The 18,953-nt window shown below is 36.3% G+C and overlaps 1 protein-coding gene across 1 annotated transcript in view; it reads left to right on the forward strand.

Moving 5' to 3' along the window:
* The window catches only part of LOC150103898 (flotillin-1-like), a 217,181-nt gene that overhangs the window by 116,787 nt on the left and 81,441 nt on the right, over positions 1 to 18,953 (forward strand). Inside the window, exon 7 of the mRNA XM_090397170.1 lies at positions 7,544 to 7,663. Coding sequence (XP_090253296.1) covers positions 7,544 to 7,663 — 120 coding nt within the window. The remainder of the gene's footprint in view (positions 1 to 7,543; positions 7,664 to 18,953) is intronic.

Here is an 18,953-nt window from a genome sequence, read left to right on the forward strand (position 1 = left end):
AACCTGCAGACCACCATCATGGAAATGAATGCCATGTTTGCTGTGCATTGCGACCACCAGAAAGGACATCTGGAGGGGGGGGGGATCCTGGTAGTCTTGTTCTACTGTGGCCTCTGCTTTGGCAAGATAGGTGGTCCTATATGACCCAGACTGGATCAGTTGGCTGGTGGGCTTACCTGCAAGGGTCAAGGGTGTTACAGTAAGTCTTCTTCTCCATAGTCTGGGGATAGGACCAAGCAGGCCCAGCTGTTGGCGTATGCAATATACACAGGTGCCACAGAAGAAAAGGCGTCTAAAAGAAGTCAAAAAATATGAGATAAGAGTTTAAACAAACAATGAATGGTACATATAATTATGAATGTACGTCGTCTTCCTTTCGGGCCCCTTCAGATCTTCCTGGAAACGAACAAATAAATTCTGAAATTGTATCCTTGACCCGATTATATCACTAATTTTTTATTAAAATTTACGAAAATATACCTAAAATAGTTCTTCTTTATTTTTTGATGTATCATAAATCAACTTATGATTAATTGTTGTTCTGTGTAAGGGCCGTATCCTAATTTTAATTGGATCGGACATATGTGGTCCAGCCCTAAAAGTCAGCTTACTACTGATAACTCATTCTTCTCGACATTCGAGCCTGTTATATTAGTGGGCTGGTAAGGTGGCATCAGCAACACAAAATAATCGGCGAACTCTAGAGTCCAATGCGAAACATTCTTGTAAAATTCTCTTATCCATTTTCGTTAAATCATCAAGCAAGTGAAATAGGATATTTCACTTGCTTTATAAGAAATGTTAACTAGGTTAAAAAAGATTTGTAGAAATATGGGGTAAAGCTAAGGGAAAAAGAACATTTTCTAAATTACAATTAATAAAGACCCACCTGTGATCAAGCATGAGTCAAGAAAAACTAAATGGTTTGGCACTAATTTCAATAGAAAATAATATTGCTCAGTCTATCAACATTGATGTACTGCGACAGGATTTTGTTAAAATGAAAGCCAGACGAGTCCCTTTTAGCAAAATTAATGTAAAGAATATTTGAATAAATCTCTTAACTTTATATTACTTCTTCTTCTTCTGCAGCTTCTCCCACTTAAGTGGGGTCACTGTTGATAATGAGTCTCCTCCACACCTTCCTGTCTTTGGCTGTCACCACATCCAAGTTTTTCATCCTCAAGTCCTCTTCTACCAGCTCCCTCCATCTCTTCTTTGGCCGCCCACGCTTCCGCCTTCCTTGCACATCTATTTGCATGACCCTTCTTCCCACATATTCGTCCTCCCTCCTCATCACATGACCAAACCATCTCAACCTTGCTTCTTGTATTTTCTCTCCTAAGTTCGTAACTTTCACTGTTCCCCTGACATAGTCATTTCTCAGACGATCCTTTCTGGTCACACTGCACATCCACCTAAGCATTCTCATCTCTGCTACTTCCATCCTGCTGATATTATTTTTCCTCAGGGCCACAGTTTCTATAGCATATGTCATAGCTGGCCTCACTACTGTCCAATAGATTTTGCCTTTCAGATTGATCGGCACCCTCTTATCGCATAACACTCCAGCCATCTCCCTCCAGTTCCTCCAACCCGCTTGTATCCTGTATCCCACTTCCTTCTCAGCTCCTCCATCTTCTTCCACTGTTGAAACAAAAAAAACCAAAACTGGTGAGATCTTTCTGAGCAATAAATACAAAATGTTATATTCAGGCAATGACAATCGAGCAAAAGAAGGAGCAGCCATAGTATTCAACACAAAATACGAGGCTAATCGTCTTGAATGGCAGGCAGTGTCAAGTAGAGTAATGTGGGCAAACATAAGAATGGGGAACTGGACAATGAGATGTATTTGTGTCAATGGTCCCACAGAAGGTTCTTCCACTTAAGGTAGAAGTGGAGGACCTTAACTTTATATTACTATTTTATATTTTGAAAATTTATATAACTTGAAAAAATTTGTATAAGCAGGACTAATCCATAGGTAACATTATACTGTAAAGCTGTTTTTGTTTGTTTTTCATTTCCTGCTCGTTTTATTCACACTTTATTCAAAAAAAACTTTTTTGGAAAGGCTCCAAACATTAATTGCACACACACACACACAAGAAAAATACTATTTGCCCGGTCCTGGGACCAAGGCTGGCTGCGGTGCTTGTATAGTGTCTGGGGTAGCCCTGGCATTCCCCACCTGAGTGCAGTCGTTGCTTGCTGGAGAGTAAGTGTCTACATGTGGCTCATGGGGAAGCTCTGGTGCTGAATCAAATCTCTCCTGAGAATGAATAATTTTTCATTCTCTTCCAGGTACAGAAACCATAGAATCATCAGCAGAAAACCAAAGTAAGAAACAAACATCAGAAGCTAAAATAAATACACCACTGTTCTTAATCTTACACTCATCAGGTGAATGTCTAATTGGTAAAATGCCACCCTGATAGGAGATGAACTGACCACCACAGAATCGAATTCTGCTAATGGGTGGGTTAGGTTGGAAGGGTTGGCAGGAACTCATGGGGGGGTGACCCTCTTGTAGCTATAACATTCCTGAAAGATATGACTTCCTAGCATCTCCTTTGAGCAAATTAAAGAGAAAAGTCAATTTAAACTCAGTCCTGAAGACATGCCTAAAATGGTCTGACTACATGAAAATTTTATTAAAAAATTAATGGAATGTGCATCACAGAGAATCAAAGACATGCCTCCAGATCCTTAAATAACATGGATACTCTGCTCCTCCCAATTAGGGAGATAAAACAACTGGGTGTGTGTGTGGGGGGGGGGGGGGATTTGATGAGGTTGTGGATGTTTTTCCAGAAGAAGAAATGATGAATACTGACCATTCACAATTCTCAAAAAAGGAAAAAAAAAATCCAAGCCTAATGAAAACAAAACCTTTCAACATAGAATGCCAGATGATACCATCAAAAAGAAATAATGAAAGCACTCCTGCAATGAAATTGTCATGGCTTCCGACAAAACATAGATGACATTGAGGCTCTCTCTCTCTTGCAGAAGTATAAACTAGTATGCTTATACTTGCAGGAAATGTGCCTGAATCTGTGTGATGATCCAGCTCTCATGATGTTACCATTATTCATAAGGACAGTACAGGAGGTGGACTTGCCCATGGAAGAGTTTCCATCCTTGTTGGGCATCTATATTCCCTTTCAACAAATCCTACTTAACACTAATGTGGAAGCAGTTGCTATCCTGACTTTCAGTCAAAAATCTAATAACAATATGCTGCATCTGCTTCCTCTTGCTGCAAACATTTCTTAAGATGACTGATGATCATATGCTCGACAACAATCTCTCCCTTTTAATCACAGGAAGCAACACCTTTTTCAACATGCCTACTGTAACATTCACTGCAGTCTGCTTAACTATTTGTTGATCCTCCCCATTTTCACTGTTTAAGTGAAAAACTGATGACAACCTATTTAGGAGTGATCACCTTCTCATGATATATACCTTTCCTCATTAGCAGAATTCAATTCTGTGATGGTCAGCTCATCTCCTATTAGTGATTCATGTAAGAGTGTATTATAGAAGCAGCAAACTGCTATTCCTAAAACATCTGGTCAGTTTCCATGTTTTCCACATTTCTGTGTGTTCCTAAACCATGAGGCAATGATGATTGCACAGCAGCCAAAGAAGCCCAGAAGAAAGCTTAGAGTATTTTATGCAGAGGGGTACAGAAACAAACCTAATTGCTTTCAAATGTTCTTGAGCCCAAGTATGATGCATTTGTTATCGGAGCCAGACAGAATCTCGGATCCAATATATATCTTCTGTATCAAGACCCACCAACAGCAAAGAAGTATTGGGGGGTGGGGAATACAGGAAATGAAAGGCAGATATACCACCACAGCAATTGCCAACACATTCGGGGAGAATTTTGAAAAAACTAAAAATAAAAAAAAAATCAGCAATTTCTTCTTATTCTCTCCTCCTGAGTTCCTTGCCCAAAAATGCAGAGCCGAAAAACTGCAATTCTCTTTTCTTCAGACATCATCAAATTCCTGATATTTACCCTCAAGGGGTGTACAGGATCAAAGAATACAAAATGCCATTCACTGAAGAAGAAATGAAAGCTGCTTTGCTTAAGTGGCATCTGACTGCTGTTGGACTAGATAATATCCATTATGAGATGGTAAAACATCTGTCACCATTGTCCATGGATCAACTGTTGCAGCTTTACAATTTTCTGTGAGAGCATATTTGTGAATACCTGGCAAAATGCAATGATTATTGCATTTCCTCAGCCAGGGAAGGATCTAAAATCTTCAGATAACTTACTATCCAATTGCTTGCAGCTGCTTGTGCAAGATACTGAAAAAATGGTTAACTGTTGTCTTTTATGATTTCTAGATAGAAGCAGCCTTTTGTTTTTCCATAATGCAATCTTGCTTCTGAAAATATTCTATCAGCTGGAGGTATCTGTTAGAGATGCCTTCTTAAAACATGATCATCTAGTATCAGTTTTTGATATGGAAAAAGGATATGTCACTGCTTGGAGATTTGGAATACTGAAAGCACTATACAGTTTTGGTCTTAGAGGGAATCTTTCTCTTTTTTATCAAAACTTCCTATCTAACTGAATCTTTCAAGTCCAGGTGGGAACCACTCTCTTACAACCATATACCCAGTATGAGAGAGAGTTCCACAAGGTTCAGTCTTAAGTCACACTTTTTGCAACCAAGGTCAACTCAGTAACAAAACAACTTCCTCTAACAGTATGTCCTCTATGCAGATGACTTCATCACATTTTGCCATTAATGCAGTATGAGGTCATAGAAAGACAGTTGCACAAGCCATTGACCATCTCTCAAAATGGGTGCTTGCAAATGATTTCATATTTTCACGGAAGAAGACAGTTTGTGCACCTTTACTGCAGTCTGCATCCTGACCCAGACTGTGACTATGACAAACATTAATTCCAGTTGCACCAGAAGCCAAGTTTTTGGGACTCGTATTTAACAACAAACCCGGTTTTCTCCCTCACATATGTCAGCTGTGAGTCAAGTGCCATAAAGCAATGAACATCTTTTGCACCCTATTTTACACCTCTTGGTTGAAAGATAGAGTGTAGAAGAAGTTCTTTTCTCCGTTGTTAGAAGAAGTTTTTTTTTCTTCGTTGTTAGACAGATGTTCTTTGCTCTCTTTGTATTGCACACTTATAAGATTAAAACTTGATTTTGGGTCCATGTGCCCAACTATTTTTCATCCACAATGGGGAATCAGTACAACATTTGACAGGCTGCCATAAAATCCTTTGGTTTGCAGGTAAAAGCTGTCTTGCAAGGTCTAGATATTGAATTAGGCAATATAGCCCAAATGCCACTGAACACACTTCCACCATGGCATTCATATGTATCGACATAATTCTGTTTAAAATCTACATTGTTTGGAGAACAAAGTGAGAGTCTTCTGCCATCTTTCCCAACAACATTATATCTGCACAAATTCCACCAGAGCATAACCAACTTTAGCTGGTTATGCTCTGGTGGAATGCTGAGCTGTATGTGGTAGAACTTGCACTGGAGTACATCAGTATTGTATTACTACCAAAGGTACGTAATATATTCAGTCACAAAGTTCTCTTCAGGCAATAAGAAGTCTAGAGCTATGAAAACATTAGTGCACTCTCAAATCCAACACATCTTTCAGTTATGGAAGATAAACTTAGATGTATGCTTCTGTTAAACTCCAAGCCATGTTGGGATCAGGGGTAATAAGGCTGCAGATCTTGCAGCTCGGTCAGCTCATTTCTCAAACATCCCATTATCTGTCTGTATCACGCGCTGATTATCAGCATGTTATCAGACACAAACTTCTATCCCAGTGGCAATCATCTTGGAAAAGGGACTAATAATAAGCTCTTCCAAATTAAGCCAAAAATTAAACTATGGCAGTCTGGTCTGCACATGGTTCAAACAGAGGAAGTTATACTTGCTAGGTCATGGTCATCTCACACTTCTTCCTATTGAGGGATAATAGCATGTGTGTGTGTGTGTGTGTGTGTGAGTGAGTGAGAGAGTTTTGTAATACAGGACTCACCATTAATCATTTGATGAAATCACTTGATGAATAAGTGCAGTCATTATTTTATCTGTATTCACAATGTCTGAGACCTTATACGCTTAGGCTTATTTTATAAGACTCAATAGATGTTTCGTTTGTTTTTAAATTTTTATGGACAGTTAACATCTTTTACTGTATATAGTGTTTATGCTATTTTTATTCATAGATGGAAGATCTCAAAATAGCAGTCTTCCACATTTTAAGTAAAGTTTGTTTGTTTGATGTTTTATGGTGCAAGGAAAGCTGTGGTCATACTGTGCCAGTAAATGATCACAGCAGTATACAAATTAAATAGTAGTAAAATATGACAAACAGATATAGATGCAAATATTTATAAATGTGTTTTTAAAAAGAAAAGTATAAAAACAAGTATATAAAATGGATAAAAAGCTATTGATTACTTTATGTTAGCTTTTAATCCATTTTTATATACTTGTTTTTATACAATTTTCTTTTTAAAAACACATTTATACCTATTTGTATGTATATCTGTTTGTCATATTTTACTACTTTTTAATTTGTATACTGCTGTGATCATTTACTAGCACAGTATGACCACAGCTTTCCTTGTACCATAAAACACCAAACAAACATTTACTTAAAATGTAGAAGACTGTTATTTTGAGATCTTCAGCGAGCTTCCATCACTGTACCAGTTAAGACTGTAGGATCCTACCTTTCGTGCTATGTGTTTGCATTCCTGCTAATGTGCCTGTATGCACATCATGCTAAGTTATATGCTTTGTACTCATGAAAATGCCTTTATTAGATGAGAAAATTTAGTTAATTATTATCTCTAGATATGTGTTTTCTTCTTTAAACTTCCACATCAGTAATAACCAGCATCAGATTACTAATATATAGTTGAAGTACACTGATCAGGTCTTTTTTTTTTTTTTTTTTTTTTTTTTTTTTTTTTTTTTTTTTTTTTTTTGGTTATTTAACTCCTTTGGTTTTTGAATATTTTAAGTTTCTCATAAGATACATTTCTTAAAGTATTTTATTCTAACTTCTAATTAATTAATGATTGGTAACAATAAATTATTAATCTTATAATAATTTATCTTCCTTTTGAACTCAGTACGTGACCAAACCATGCCATTTTCACAGCAGATGTTACAGTAACAAACTGTAATAATTAAATGTAAATATTAAATATACTCACTAAATGTTTAGTTTATGCCCCATTCAAGAATGATGTGAAATTGGAGAATCCATAATATTTATAAAATATACCTTTTATTCAACTAGTTTTAATAGTTGACCTGTCTAGGTCGGAAGGAGTCAGATAAGAAATATTTTTACTTTTAAAAAAAATTCATTATTTTGAAATCACTTAATATAATTGTTATAATATTTCTCTGGAGACATTTTTACAAATGTTTTATAAAAATGGTTTGTTGCACTGAACATTATTAGAGTTTTAATGCTGATTCTGTTGAATTTCTTTATTTAGGAAGCTATAGCTGAAGAAGAACGAATGGCTGCACGCTATCTAAATGATACTGAAATAGCAAAAGCTCAGAGAGATTTTGAATTGAAGAAGGCAGCATATGACATGGAAGTCAATACAAAGGTAAAGCATATAACAGTGCATGTGACAATCTGATTCTTAACAAATATGTATATACATGATATGTATATGTATGCATATGTATATTCAGACAAGTCACTGGACATACCATCACCAATAGTAATATTTTTTATTTAGCAAAATCAGTAATGCCACTGCTTACCCTATAGCTTTGACCTATTTTATTGAATGATTATTCTTTAAACTATACAAAACCTAAATTTTTTTTTAAAAAAGTAGCTTACAGAATGCAATCCATCCATCCCATATTGCCACTACTGTTTGAGATGCTGAAGAAAGACAGTTTGGCTAGCCTTAATCTGTCTAGCCCTCTAGTTCCTTCTAGAGATGCTCTGTGAGATTCGTATTACAATTGTGTAGGTACCAGTCTATCTTGAATTGCCTTAAAACCATTCAAACACAACTTTTGCTTTATGCAAGGTGCATCGATGTGTTGTTACTAAATGATAGGACCTGTCCATCAAGCTCAAGTAGGCTTGACATATCTACAGTATGGTTTTCCATTGCTCTTAACTCCAGGATTGGTGATCTTTACACCAGGCCAAACAATGGCCAGCTTTCAAAGGCTAGTGTGCAGGAGCAATAGAACCCTTCAAAATGATGGGAAATTAGTGTGCAGATGTACATGCTAATTGGACTTAGTGACCTTCATTATCTGTAGGCAAAAATTTTTCACTGTGGACTATAAACTTGCTCTCATCACTCACTTCAGGTTCACTAGTTTCTTTTATTATATTTGGGTGATTTAGTAGCACCTTCATGCTACCAGTAATGATCAACATCTACTACAGCTGAATGTGTTTAATTGTGCCTCTGTTGTTCATGTGGAGAGACTATCATGTGGCATAAATCATTCCTTTCTGAAACTCAGTATGTTCATGTCATGCTTTGTCACTGTATTACATGTACTGCCATCACATAAGATTTACATATGGTTTTGCAGAGATATCCAGTGATTTCTCTATGAATAGTGGTTGTACTGTACAAAACAGATTTGAAAATTTGGTACATGAAGTGAAATGCATTTTGGCCTCAATTTAAATTCATTCAGCCAGCTTTCTTGCGAATTCTCACAAAAGTACTATATCAGTACTTTTGTGAGAAAGAGTTATATGTGGAACTATAAAGCAGGTGATTATGGCAAACTCAGAAGTCAACTTGCAGCAATATCATAGAATGAGGAATTGCATGGAAAGGAAATTGGTGTTGTTTAGTTTCTACTCAAGAAGTATCTTGCAGAGGCAATGACTGATTGTATTCCATAGGTCAGGAGATTAAATAAAGTAAGTGTAAAATAGATGACTGAAGAGGTGAAGCATGCAATCTGGAAGAAAAAAGGCTTTGTAGAAGTGGCACAAGTTGAGTGGAGATAATCAGTTACATGAGGGGGTACAAAGAGCAAGCAAGAAAGGTGACTCACTTAGTGAGGGTAGCAAAAGTGCAGTATGAGCAGCAGTTAGTAAATGACACTAAAAGAAATCCTAGAGGAGTTTTTTTATGTGTGGCCAGTAGAAAGAAGAGTGATTATGGGAGGAGGATGTTGGTCAGTGATAATGGGAGAATAATAAACACTGAGGGTGATATAGTAGCAGTGTTTAATGAGCAGTTCATTAAAGTATTCCATACTTGTGATTGTAACATAATGCAAAAATTGAGAGCGGCAGGAATGGGGAGAGGAACCACTGATGGTGTGTGAGCAGGAGGTATATGAAGAATTGAGTAAACTTGATGTGAACAAGGCCATGAGACTTGATGGTATATCATCACTGCATGTCTTGAGGGAATGTTCCAGGGAGTTCACAACAGCTTTCACATACATTTTTTAACATGAATCTTAGATTAGCCCAGGTCCTGAAGTAGTGGAAGAGATGGCAAAATTGCTCTTCTTCATAAGGGGAGGGAATAAGACTAAGGCTTTGAATTATGGGCCAATCTGCTTGAATGTAGTTGTGGTCAAAGTGTTGGAGAAGTAAGTAAGGACAAGGTTTCAGAACTGGGTGGGCAGTAGTAGATTCTCTTTAATGGACAGTATGGGTTTGCTAAAGGAAGATCATGATTTAGCAATCTCCTCACTTATGAGGTTGGTCTGAAAAGCTCTCGGTCTCAACCATAGATAGCAACACTATCAGCAAGATTTTTTTTTCTAAGTTGGTACATCTGTCCTAAGCATCCATGTGAAATTGCAAGTCATTTTATCAAGTAGTTTGTTTTATACATACAGCTGTCTGAAGCAAAAGTGCTGTCTGTATCCCTTGAAATGGATAAAATTGTGCGGTTATAAAATTATTTGTAAAAGAAGGTTTAACACCAAAAGAAATTAATTCGAAGTTCATAAAAGTTGATGGGCACTCTTCTTCTTCGTTTTTGACAATTAACAAACTGGGTTCAGTGTTTAAACGTGGCCGTACCAGCCTTGAAGATGATCTATGTGAAGGACGTCCAAAAAGTGTAACAACACCAGAAATCATTGATCAAGTGCGCAATATGGTATTGGATGACTGGTGAGTCAAAGTGCGTGAAATTGCTGCAAATATAGGCATTTCAAAAGAACGTGTAGGATATATTTTGCATGAAGAATTGCAAATGAAAAAGCTTTGTGCAAGATGGGTGCCGCACTTGCTCACAGCAGATCAAAAACGCACTTGCATGAAAATCTCTGAACAGTGCTTGGAGTGTTTTAACAAGAATAAAACTCGATTTATTACTATGAATGAAGCTTGGATTCACTATTACAAACCAGAATCCAAACAGCAGTTAAAAAAACAGTGGACAGAAGCCAGTTGTTCAGCACCAAAGATGACAAAGTCTGTTCCATCAGCAGGAAAGGTCATGGCACCAGCGTTTTGGGATGTTAAAGGCATTTTGTTTATTAATTATCTTGAAAAGGGTAAAACAATAACCAGGAAATATTATTCTGATCTTTTAACCAGACTAGAGATGAAAAAATTCGTGAGAAAAGACATGGTTTGCAGAAAGAAAAAAATCACATTTCATCAGGACAACGCGCCTGCCCACAAAGGTGTTTTGGCAGTGGGAAAAAATTAAGGGATCTGCATTTTGAATTGTTGGAACATCCACCTTATTCCCCAGATTTTGCTCTCTGGCTTTTGTCTCTTCCCAAAACTAAAACTCTTCCTTGCTGGTCATCGTTTTTCTTCAAATCAAGAGGTGGTGCAGCAGCTCTAGAGTGTTATTTTGAAGATCTTACTGAGAACCACTACAGGGATGGGATAATGGTGCTGGAGCGTCGCTGGAATAAATGTATTAGTTAAGGGAGATTATGCTGAAAAATAAAAATAAATTTGAAATTATAAATCCGTTTCATTGTTAAGCCGAGAACTTTTCAGACCACCCTCATATTATAACAAGGTGACAAATACATTAGACAAGGGACAATTTTGCAAAGGCTTTCAATGGATTGCCACATGACATACTGGTAGTAAAATTGAATGGTGGGAGTGATATTCCAGAAGAGGAAAGCCACTAGTGACTTATCCCAGGGATCTGGTTTGGGGACCATTGTTGTTTAATTTGTATATAAATGACATTGGAATTGGAATGGTGATATATAGTTGTTTGCAGATGATGCAAAGTTGGGGAGAGGTTATGAGAAGTACAGCAGATGTTGTAGCTTTAGAAGGGGACCTAAATAGACTATCTGAATGGTCGAATGGTAGTGGGGGGGGGGGTCAGTTTAATGTTGCAAAGTGTAAGGTTTTAAAATTTGGAAAGCAAAGATGGGATGCAGAGTATAGGATTGGTGGGGATATTTTAGAGGAGGTGAAGGAGATGAAAGATTTGGGGGTTATGGTGGATAGGGATTTGAAATTTCTTGAGTATTTTGCTAAAATTTGGAGGACAACACAGCTGATTATGGGAATAATGTGAACACTGACATGTGGAAGCAAGGATGTTTTGATTCCATTGTACAAGACTTTGATCAGGCCATATGGATTACTGTGCACAGATTTGGTTTCCAGGTTTTCAAAAGGATGATAAGATGTTGTAGAGGGTTCAGAGACAATTGACTAAGTGGGTTTCTGGTCTCTAGAATGTGAAATATGAGGAAAGATTGAGAGAATGCAAATTACAGAGTATAGTGGATAGAAGGAAGAGGGGAGACATGATCAAGACATATGAGTTGGTATATAGGTGAGATTTTTCATAGAATATCTGGAGATAGTGGAAAAATGAGAGGCCATCCCTGAAAGTTGTTATAAGGTGGGTGTGAGCAAGGGAGTGGGAAGTAGGTTTTTTGTATGGAGAGTGGTAGGTGATTGGAATGCCATTGCGTGAGAGGTATGGTGAGTGCAGGGACTGTGAATGCATTTAAGTCGAGGTACAATGAGCTATGTGAGAGTGGAACCTCCCACAAATGAGTATCTTGACTCCATGGAGATCTGTTGATAATAATAATATTAAAAATGTCCAATTATTATCATTATATAATTGGACATTTTTATAACTTTCATCTATGAAATATTGTTATCCTGTAGTACATTGGTACTGTGGGTGGGCTAAGGATTTTTTTTTATATATTTTTATTAATTTATTATTTTTTAGTAGTTTTCATTAATATTTTACATAATCCAGAAATCCTGCTCTAATGATCAAAATGTTAATCTTTTTAAAGCTACTTCAGGTCTCTAATAAATGGGGTAGTAGTCTCACGGTGGGTGATGAAATTCATTTCCTACCTAAGAAAATTTGAAGTCATGAGATATGGACAGGATTTTAATAGTGTTTATGGTTGTCATGTATTGATTTCACTGTTTAATACAGATAAATCTCAAAAAGTTAATCATGTTTTTTGAAGTCCAACTGTTCATTGGTATTATAACAGTAGTGGTGGAGAACGATTCATCATACAGTTAGTTACAAAGCACTTAACCACTACAACTTTTGAGTAGTATATGTTATGTGCAAGTGGTTTCTCTTAATCACTGTAGTGCATTCAAGGTAGATACTTAATAATCCATGTAAAATGGAGAATAAAATGCTGTATCCTGCTATGAATATTCATATAATGTTAAAAAAGAGTATGTGCCAGTATACAACCTTTCAAACATTTAGATCTTAATTCAAATGGCAAAAACAGTTTCAGCAATTCACAATTATAACAATTTATATACATTAAAATCATAGCAAATGCAGTGTAAAAATAATTCATAACCATATTATAAATTGTTTTTATTTATACTTTTTTTACCATAGTAGGCTATAATGGATTAATGCTTCACTTACATTTGTCATTATCAATTCCTGATGTATATTCCTCAAGGGATGTCTAGGTTAGATACTGGATAGTATTACATAATTAAGTTTAGAATATTACAAACTTCATATAGGGGTGCTTAAGGGTCAAAGCTGTATAACTGAGAGGAGACCTCCACATAGCCTTTAAAGGAATGCGGAGAACCGACCAGGGCTTCTGACCTAATGTCCAATCCTCACCTTCTCGTGGTGCACCCTGTTGGGTATCTACGTTGATACTGAACGAACGAGGATGGGCTGGCAATTTGGGATTTAGCCGACCAAATTGTATTCTTATTGGTTAAACCAAAATAAAAAAAAATGATGGTACAACATGACAAAATTTCATGCAGGCTGGGGCGTCGCCCGGTTAAACAAGGCCCCCGTTGTTTTCGCCAGGGAACCAGGGCGAACAGCGAAAAGTCAGCTACTAGAACAAATCTGAAAACAAACCCCAACTCAACATCACCAGAGTTAAAGATCGGTACTATCAACGTAATTAGATAAGTAGCTGAGGAATTAGATAAGTACCAGATCGACATAATAGGGGTGACTGAAACAAAAAAGACCAAAACTGGTGAGATCTTTCCGAGCAATAAATACAAAATGTTATATTCAGGCAATGACAATCAAGGAAAAGAAGTAATAGCCATAATATTCAACACAAAATATGAGGCTAATCTTCTTAAATGGCAGTCAGTCTCAAGTAGAGTAATGTGGGCAAATATGAGAATGGGGAACTGGACAATGAGACTTATTTGTGCCTATGCTCCCACAGAAGGTTCTACTAAAGTAGAAGTGGAGGAATTTTTTGATGCTTTAGAAAAAGCAACTGACACAATGAAAAAGGAAAAATTGGTCCTTGTTGGAAGAGTAGGGAATGATTGTGAGACATACAAAAATATTTTGGGAAAATTTGGAGAAAAGAGCAAAGCTAATAATAATGGCAAATATCTGTTGGATTTCTGCTCAGGACATGGACTGGTTATTACTAACACCATGTTCCAACATAAAAATATGCACAAATTCACATGGAGAAAAGAAGCTAGGAATAAGAAAAGTCTCATTGACTATGTTATTGTTGATAGTGATGTTTTCTCCCTGGTGCAGGACACCAGAGTGTACAGAGGATTTGAAATTGGAAGTGATCACTATTTAGTCTTGAGCAGGATAAAATTGAATTTCATATTGAAAAGAATAACATGTAAGAAAGTTTTAAAGCGAATAAAAGTTGAGCAGTTCTCCAATGTGAACTGTAGACTAAAATACAGAAAGATTATTGAAAAGAAAATGAAAGAGTTTGAGACAGGAATCAAACCTTGGAGATTCAGTGGCAAACTCTGAAGAAAACATTGATTGATTCTGCCAGAGAGGCATGTGGTTAGGTTGTGTGCAAGGATAAAAAAATCAGAACTCCCTGGTGGACACAGGAAGTTAAAGAGGCAGTGAAGGAAAAGAAGAAAGCATATCAAAAGTTCCTGGCAAATAAGTCAGCTTTTACTCTTACAGAATACAGAGACAAATGTAAGAAAGCTAAACAGTGTGTAAAACTAGCTAAACAAAAGTCATGGGAGGATTTTGGCAAGAATATAGAAAATAAATATCAAGAAGGTGGCAAAATATTCTGGAGGTTGTTGAAGAAACTTAGGAATGGAGGAAAGAGTGCTGTAAAAGGAGTTAGAGATGATAAAGGTGACATGAAAACAGGAGAAAAAGATATCCTTGAAGTATGGAGTAATTATTTTGAAAAACTGCTAAATGAAACAAGCAGTGATGACAGCACAGTGATAAAAAACACTGACCAGGCATGCAGTCAGGAATACATATCCATACTTGAAGTATAAAAAGCCATCAAAGGCTTGAAATGTGGAAAGGCAGCAGGAGTAGATGATATTCGACCAGAAATGCTGATGTATGGTGGTATAAAAGTCTTACAGTGGCTGCACTGCATAGTTCAAAAAGCCTGGACAGAGGATCGAATTCCCGATGATTGGAGTAGAGTTCTCATAGTACCCATATATAAAAAGGGAAATAAAACTGAATGTGAAAATTACAGAGGTATTTCCCGGTTGAGTGTTCCTGGCAAGATCTATGCAAGTATACTTGCATAGATCTTGCATAGAAACGGTTGAGAAGAATTGTGGAAGAAAAGCTTGGTGAAGAACAAGCTGGATTCCGGTCAAACAGAGGCTGTCAGGATCAGATCTTCACTTTACGACAAATAGTCGAGAAAACATGGGAATATAACAAAGATCTGTATTTAAGCTTTGTCGATTTGGAAAAGGCATATGATAAGGTGCCAAGAGAGAAGCTATTCAATACGCTGCAGTTATATGGTGTCAATGGGGCATTATATCAAGCAATACTTAGTCTTTATTAAAGTTGTAAGTCAGCAGTTAGAATTGAAGGAAGTACAGGAAGATGGTTTAATGTTAAATCTGGTGTGAGACAAGGATGTACATTATCCCCTCTGTTATTCATTATCTATATGGATCACATTATGAAGGAAAGTGGTATTAAACATGATATCAAAATTGGAGATGTTAATGTCAGCTCTTTGCTTTATGCGGATGATGTTATACTTCTAAATAAATCTGCTACAAGTCTGCAAGATTCCTTGACTAAATTGAATAACTTGTAATAGATATGGTATGAAGGTCAGCAATAAAAAGACAAAGACAATGAAAATAGGCAGAATCATTGAAAATGTCAACTGTGTTGTGAATGGAGAACCTGTGGAACAAGTGAAACATTTCAGCTACTTAGGCACGATTTTTACTGAAGATGGTAAATTAAATATAGAAATTGACAACAGAATCAGCAAATCTGGTATTGTGGGAAGTCAATTGAATAAATTCATATGGAATAAGAGAGAAATTAGTCGGAACACTAAATTAGCTGTATACAAGACAGTGTTCAAACCAGTTTTATCTTATGGATCTGAGAGCTGGGTCAGAAGTAAAACACTTGACCAAAGACTAGAGACCGCAGATATGAGAGTCCTGAGAAAGATTAGAGGCGTGAACAGATGGCATCAATGGCAATATCATATTAAAAATGAGGATATTAGGAAAGAACTTGATATTGTCAGCATCCAGGAATGCATTAGCAGAGCTAATCTCAGGTGGTATGGTCACTTAAATAGAATGGGAGAGGAAAGATTAGCAAAACAAGTGTTCTCTACCAGGTTGGCAGGAAAACGACCCAGAGGAAGACCAAGATATAGGTGGATTGATACGGGACAAAGTGCCTTAGACGATAGAAGTATAAGATCTGATAATGTTGGAGTCTTGACAAGTAACAGACTGATTTGGAGGAAAATTGTAGATAGGAAGTTAGTAATGATGTAATTTTTTCATGTAGTACTGTCATATCCTGTACACCCCTTGAGGGTACATGGCAGGAATTTGATGATGATGATGAAACTTCATATAAATGATTTTCTTCCAAATTAATCTATTATTTGTCCAATCTCGCATTTTTGTTATGAATTTGTTATGCACACACTTCTGTGCATAACAAATTCATCTGAGTCTTAGTTTTTCTGGATCTTTGCATCTCTTATTCTGTTTGCATTGCCATACTTACACATTATTGAATGCTGATAATGTCAGGTTATTTATTTTTTTTTTCAGTAGGATTTGGCCATCTGTTCATTTCCTTAAATTTCTTGACAACTCTCAGATCTTTATTCAATCAACTTTTTACCAACCTGACTTTCAAATCTGCAAGTTAAAATCCGGTCTTGTATATTTCTTGCCAGTTTAGTTAATTTCTCTCTTATTCCATAAAAATGTATCTGATTGACTCTCCCTCCACACCAGCTTTGATTATTCTATTATCTATTGCTTTATATAATTTCCCATCTTTACTAAAAATTGTAACTGACTGAATGGTTTGCTTGTTCTATAAGTTAACTCTTAAGAATGCATTTCATGTTTTTGATATTCCTGACTTTTTTTCATAGTTTTTTAATTATGCAATTATGACACTTGAGCAACCCCTTCCTCAAACAGTTTAAAAAAAAAAAAAAAAAAAAAGGCAATAGCAAACCACCCATTTCCCTCCTCAAACAGTAAAACAAACCCCACAGGCTGTGGGGTTTATTTTACTGTTTGAGGAGGGGGTTGCTTAAGAGTGACAGCTGTGATCTCTTCTCAGTTAGCTAGCTAGCTAACTGAGAAGAGGCATCCATATTGGCTATAAGGAATGAGAACTAACTTGTAGCTTTTGATCCAGTCCCCAATCCTAATATTTCCTCTGGTGAAATCCATTACTAGATATGCACATGAGGATACTCAGTGAATGAGAATGGGCTGGAACTTAGCCATCCAAAATATATTCTGTGTTGGCTTAATCATGTTTATATTATGATAGTGCAGCAATAGCATATAATATCATAACTGGAGTATAGTTGCTCAGTTATACAAGTCTCCTGCTGTTTTCTTTGAGAAACTAGCCTGTTTGGCTGGGTGGTTAGTGTACCTGCTCTCCAACCAACAGGCTGTGTGTGTTTGAATCCTGCCATAGACATGGATGTTTGCGATTGCCTTTAGGTGGGAGATGAATTTCATTGCATGACATGAGATCCCTCCCACCCCGCTTATTGGAGACCTGAAGTGACTTGAAAAAGTTCTATGTTTTGTCTCATGTTCAGGGTTTCTAGACTATGTAAAAAATAAATAAATAAATATATATATATATATATAAAATTGATAAAAATAGAAAAAAATCCTTACCTATCCATGGTACAAAAAATGTACTATAGATTTGTAAATAACCTTTTGTGGATGGGAGCAACAGAAAAAATAATAAATAAATAAATAAAAACCAAAGTATAAGTCATCTACTGGAACAAACAACAGAATTGAAGGTAGGTGAAGCTAGCAGAGGAATTACAGAAATATCATAATATGACATACAGTTAATGGATACTACAGCATTCAAACTAAACTTGAACTTCTTGAATGGCAGGCAGTTTTGAGTAGAGTGTGATCAAATTTTAAAACATTAAATTGGGCACTGAGACTTATTAGTTGTGGTCCCACAACAGGAAAAAACAAAATATCGATTTCTCAACCTCATAAGAGAGGTCAGCTTACATTAAAACTGTTTTTCCTGTTAGAAATCCAAACAGCAAAGTAAAAAATGAATCTCAGACATAGAAATGTTTTGGAAAAATTTGGAGTAAACAGAGTTAATAATATGGTAGGTACCTGTTCTTGCCATGAATTATTCAATCAACACCATGTTCCACAATGAAGATGTGCATAAATTCACCTGAAGAGACCACACAAGGAATAAGTATATTGATCATGTTATTGTTGATAGCATTATCTTCAGACTGGTTCCAAATACATGATTATATTGGAGATTTGAAACAGAAATGATCATCATTAATTTTGAATGAAATCAATACTGGAAATAAAAATCTGTATTAGTTTTCAAATAATTAGAAGTATAGCAACTTTCAGATGTGAAATGCAGACTCAAATATACACAGATGTTATGGGAGAAAAGGTAGAGTTTGAAAATGAGAAATAGATCTTAGAAACCAGTGACACAATATGATTGTATCACTTGTTTTTAAAACATTGATTGCTTCATTAAGAGAAACATATGGACTTGATGCATTCCCTAGAAAGAAAAAAAATGTTATGAAATTTTCTGGAAAGTGAGTCAGCTGCTCAGAGAATACAGAAGAAAATATTATGCAGGCACCTCCATAGAGTCTAAAGATTCACGTGGAATGCCCACACTAACCACAATGCTTGCTGTAGGTCAACTTGGTCACCTTACTAACGGCACTTGCAACCCATCTCGCTCATTAACTACTCTTCGTGCTTAGGTTTCTGTCTACCATCTAAACTTTAAACTCACAGATCACTCGCTATTTTATTTATTCTTCTGAATCCCTAATTCATTATGGTAAAATTGTGGAGACTAAGACTACTACTACACTGGTGTCAAAAAGCTAAGGAAGAACTACATTTTTACCTGTATATGAAAAATTTTTCAC

Source organism: Typopeltis vanoorti, chromosome 8 (genome assembly GCF_054136105.1).
Source record: "Typopeltis vanoorti isolate ZY-2024b chromosome 8, IOZ_Tvanoo_1.0, whole genome shotgun sequence".
In the NCBI taxonomy this organism is placed as follows: domain Eukaryota; kingdom Metazoa; phylum Arthropoda; class Arachnida; order Uropygi; family Thelyphonidae; genus Typopeltis; species Typopeltis vanoorti.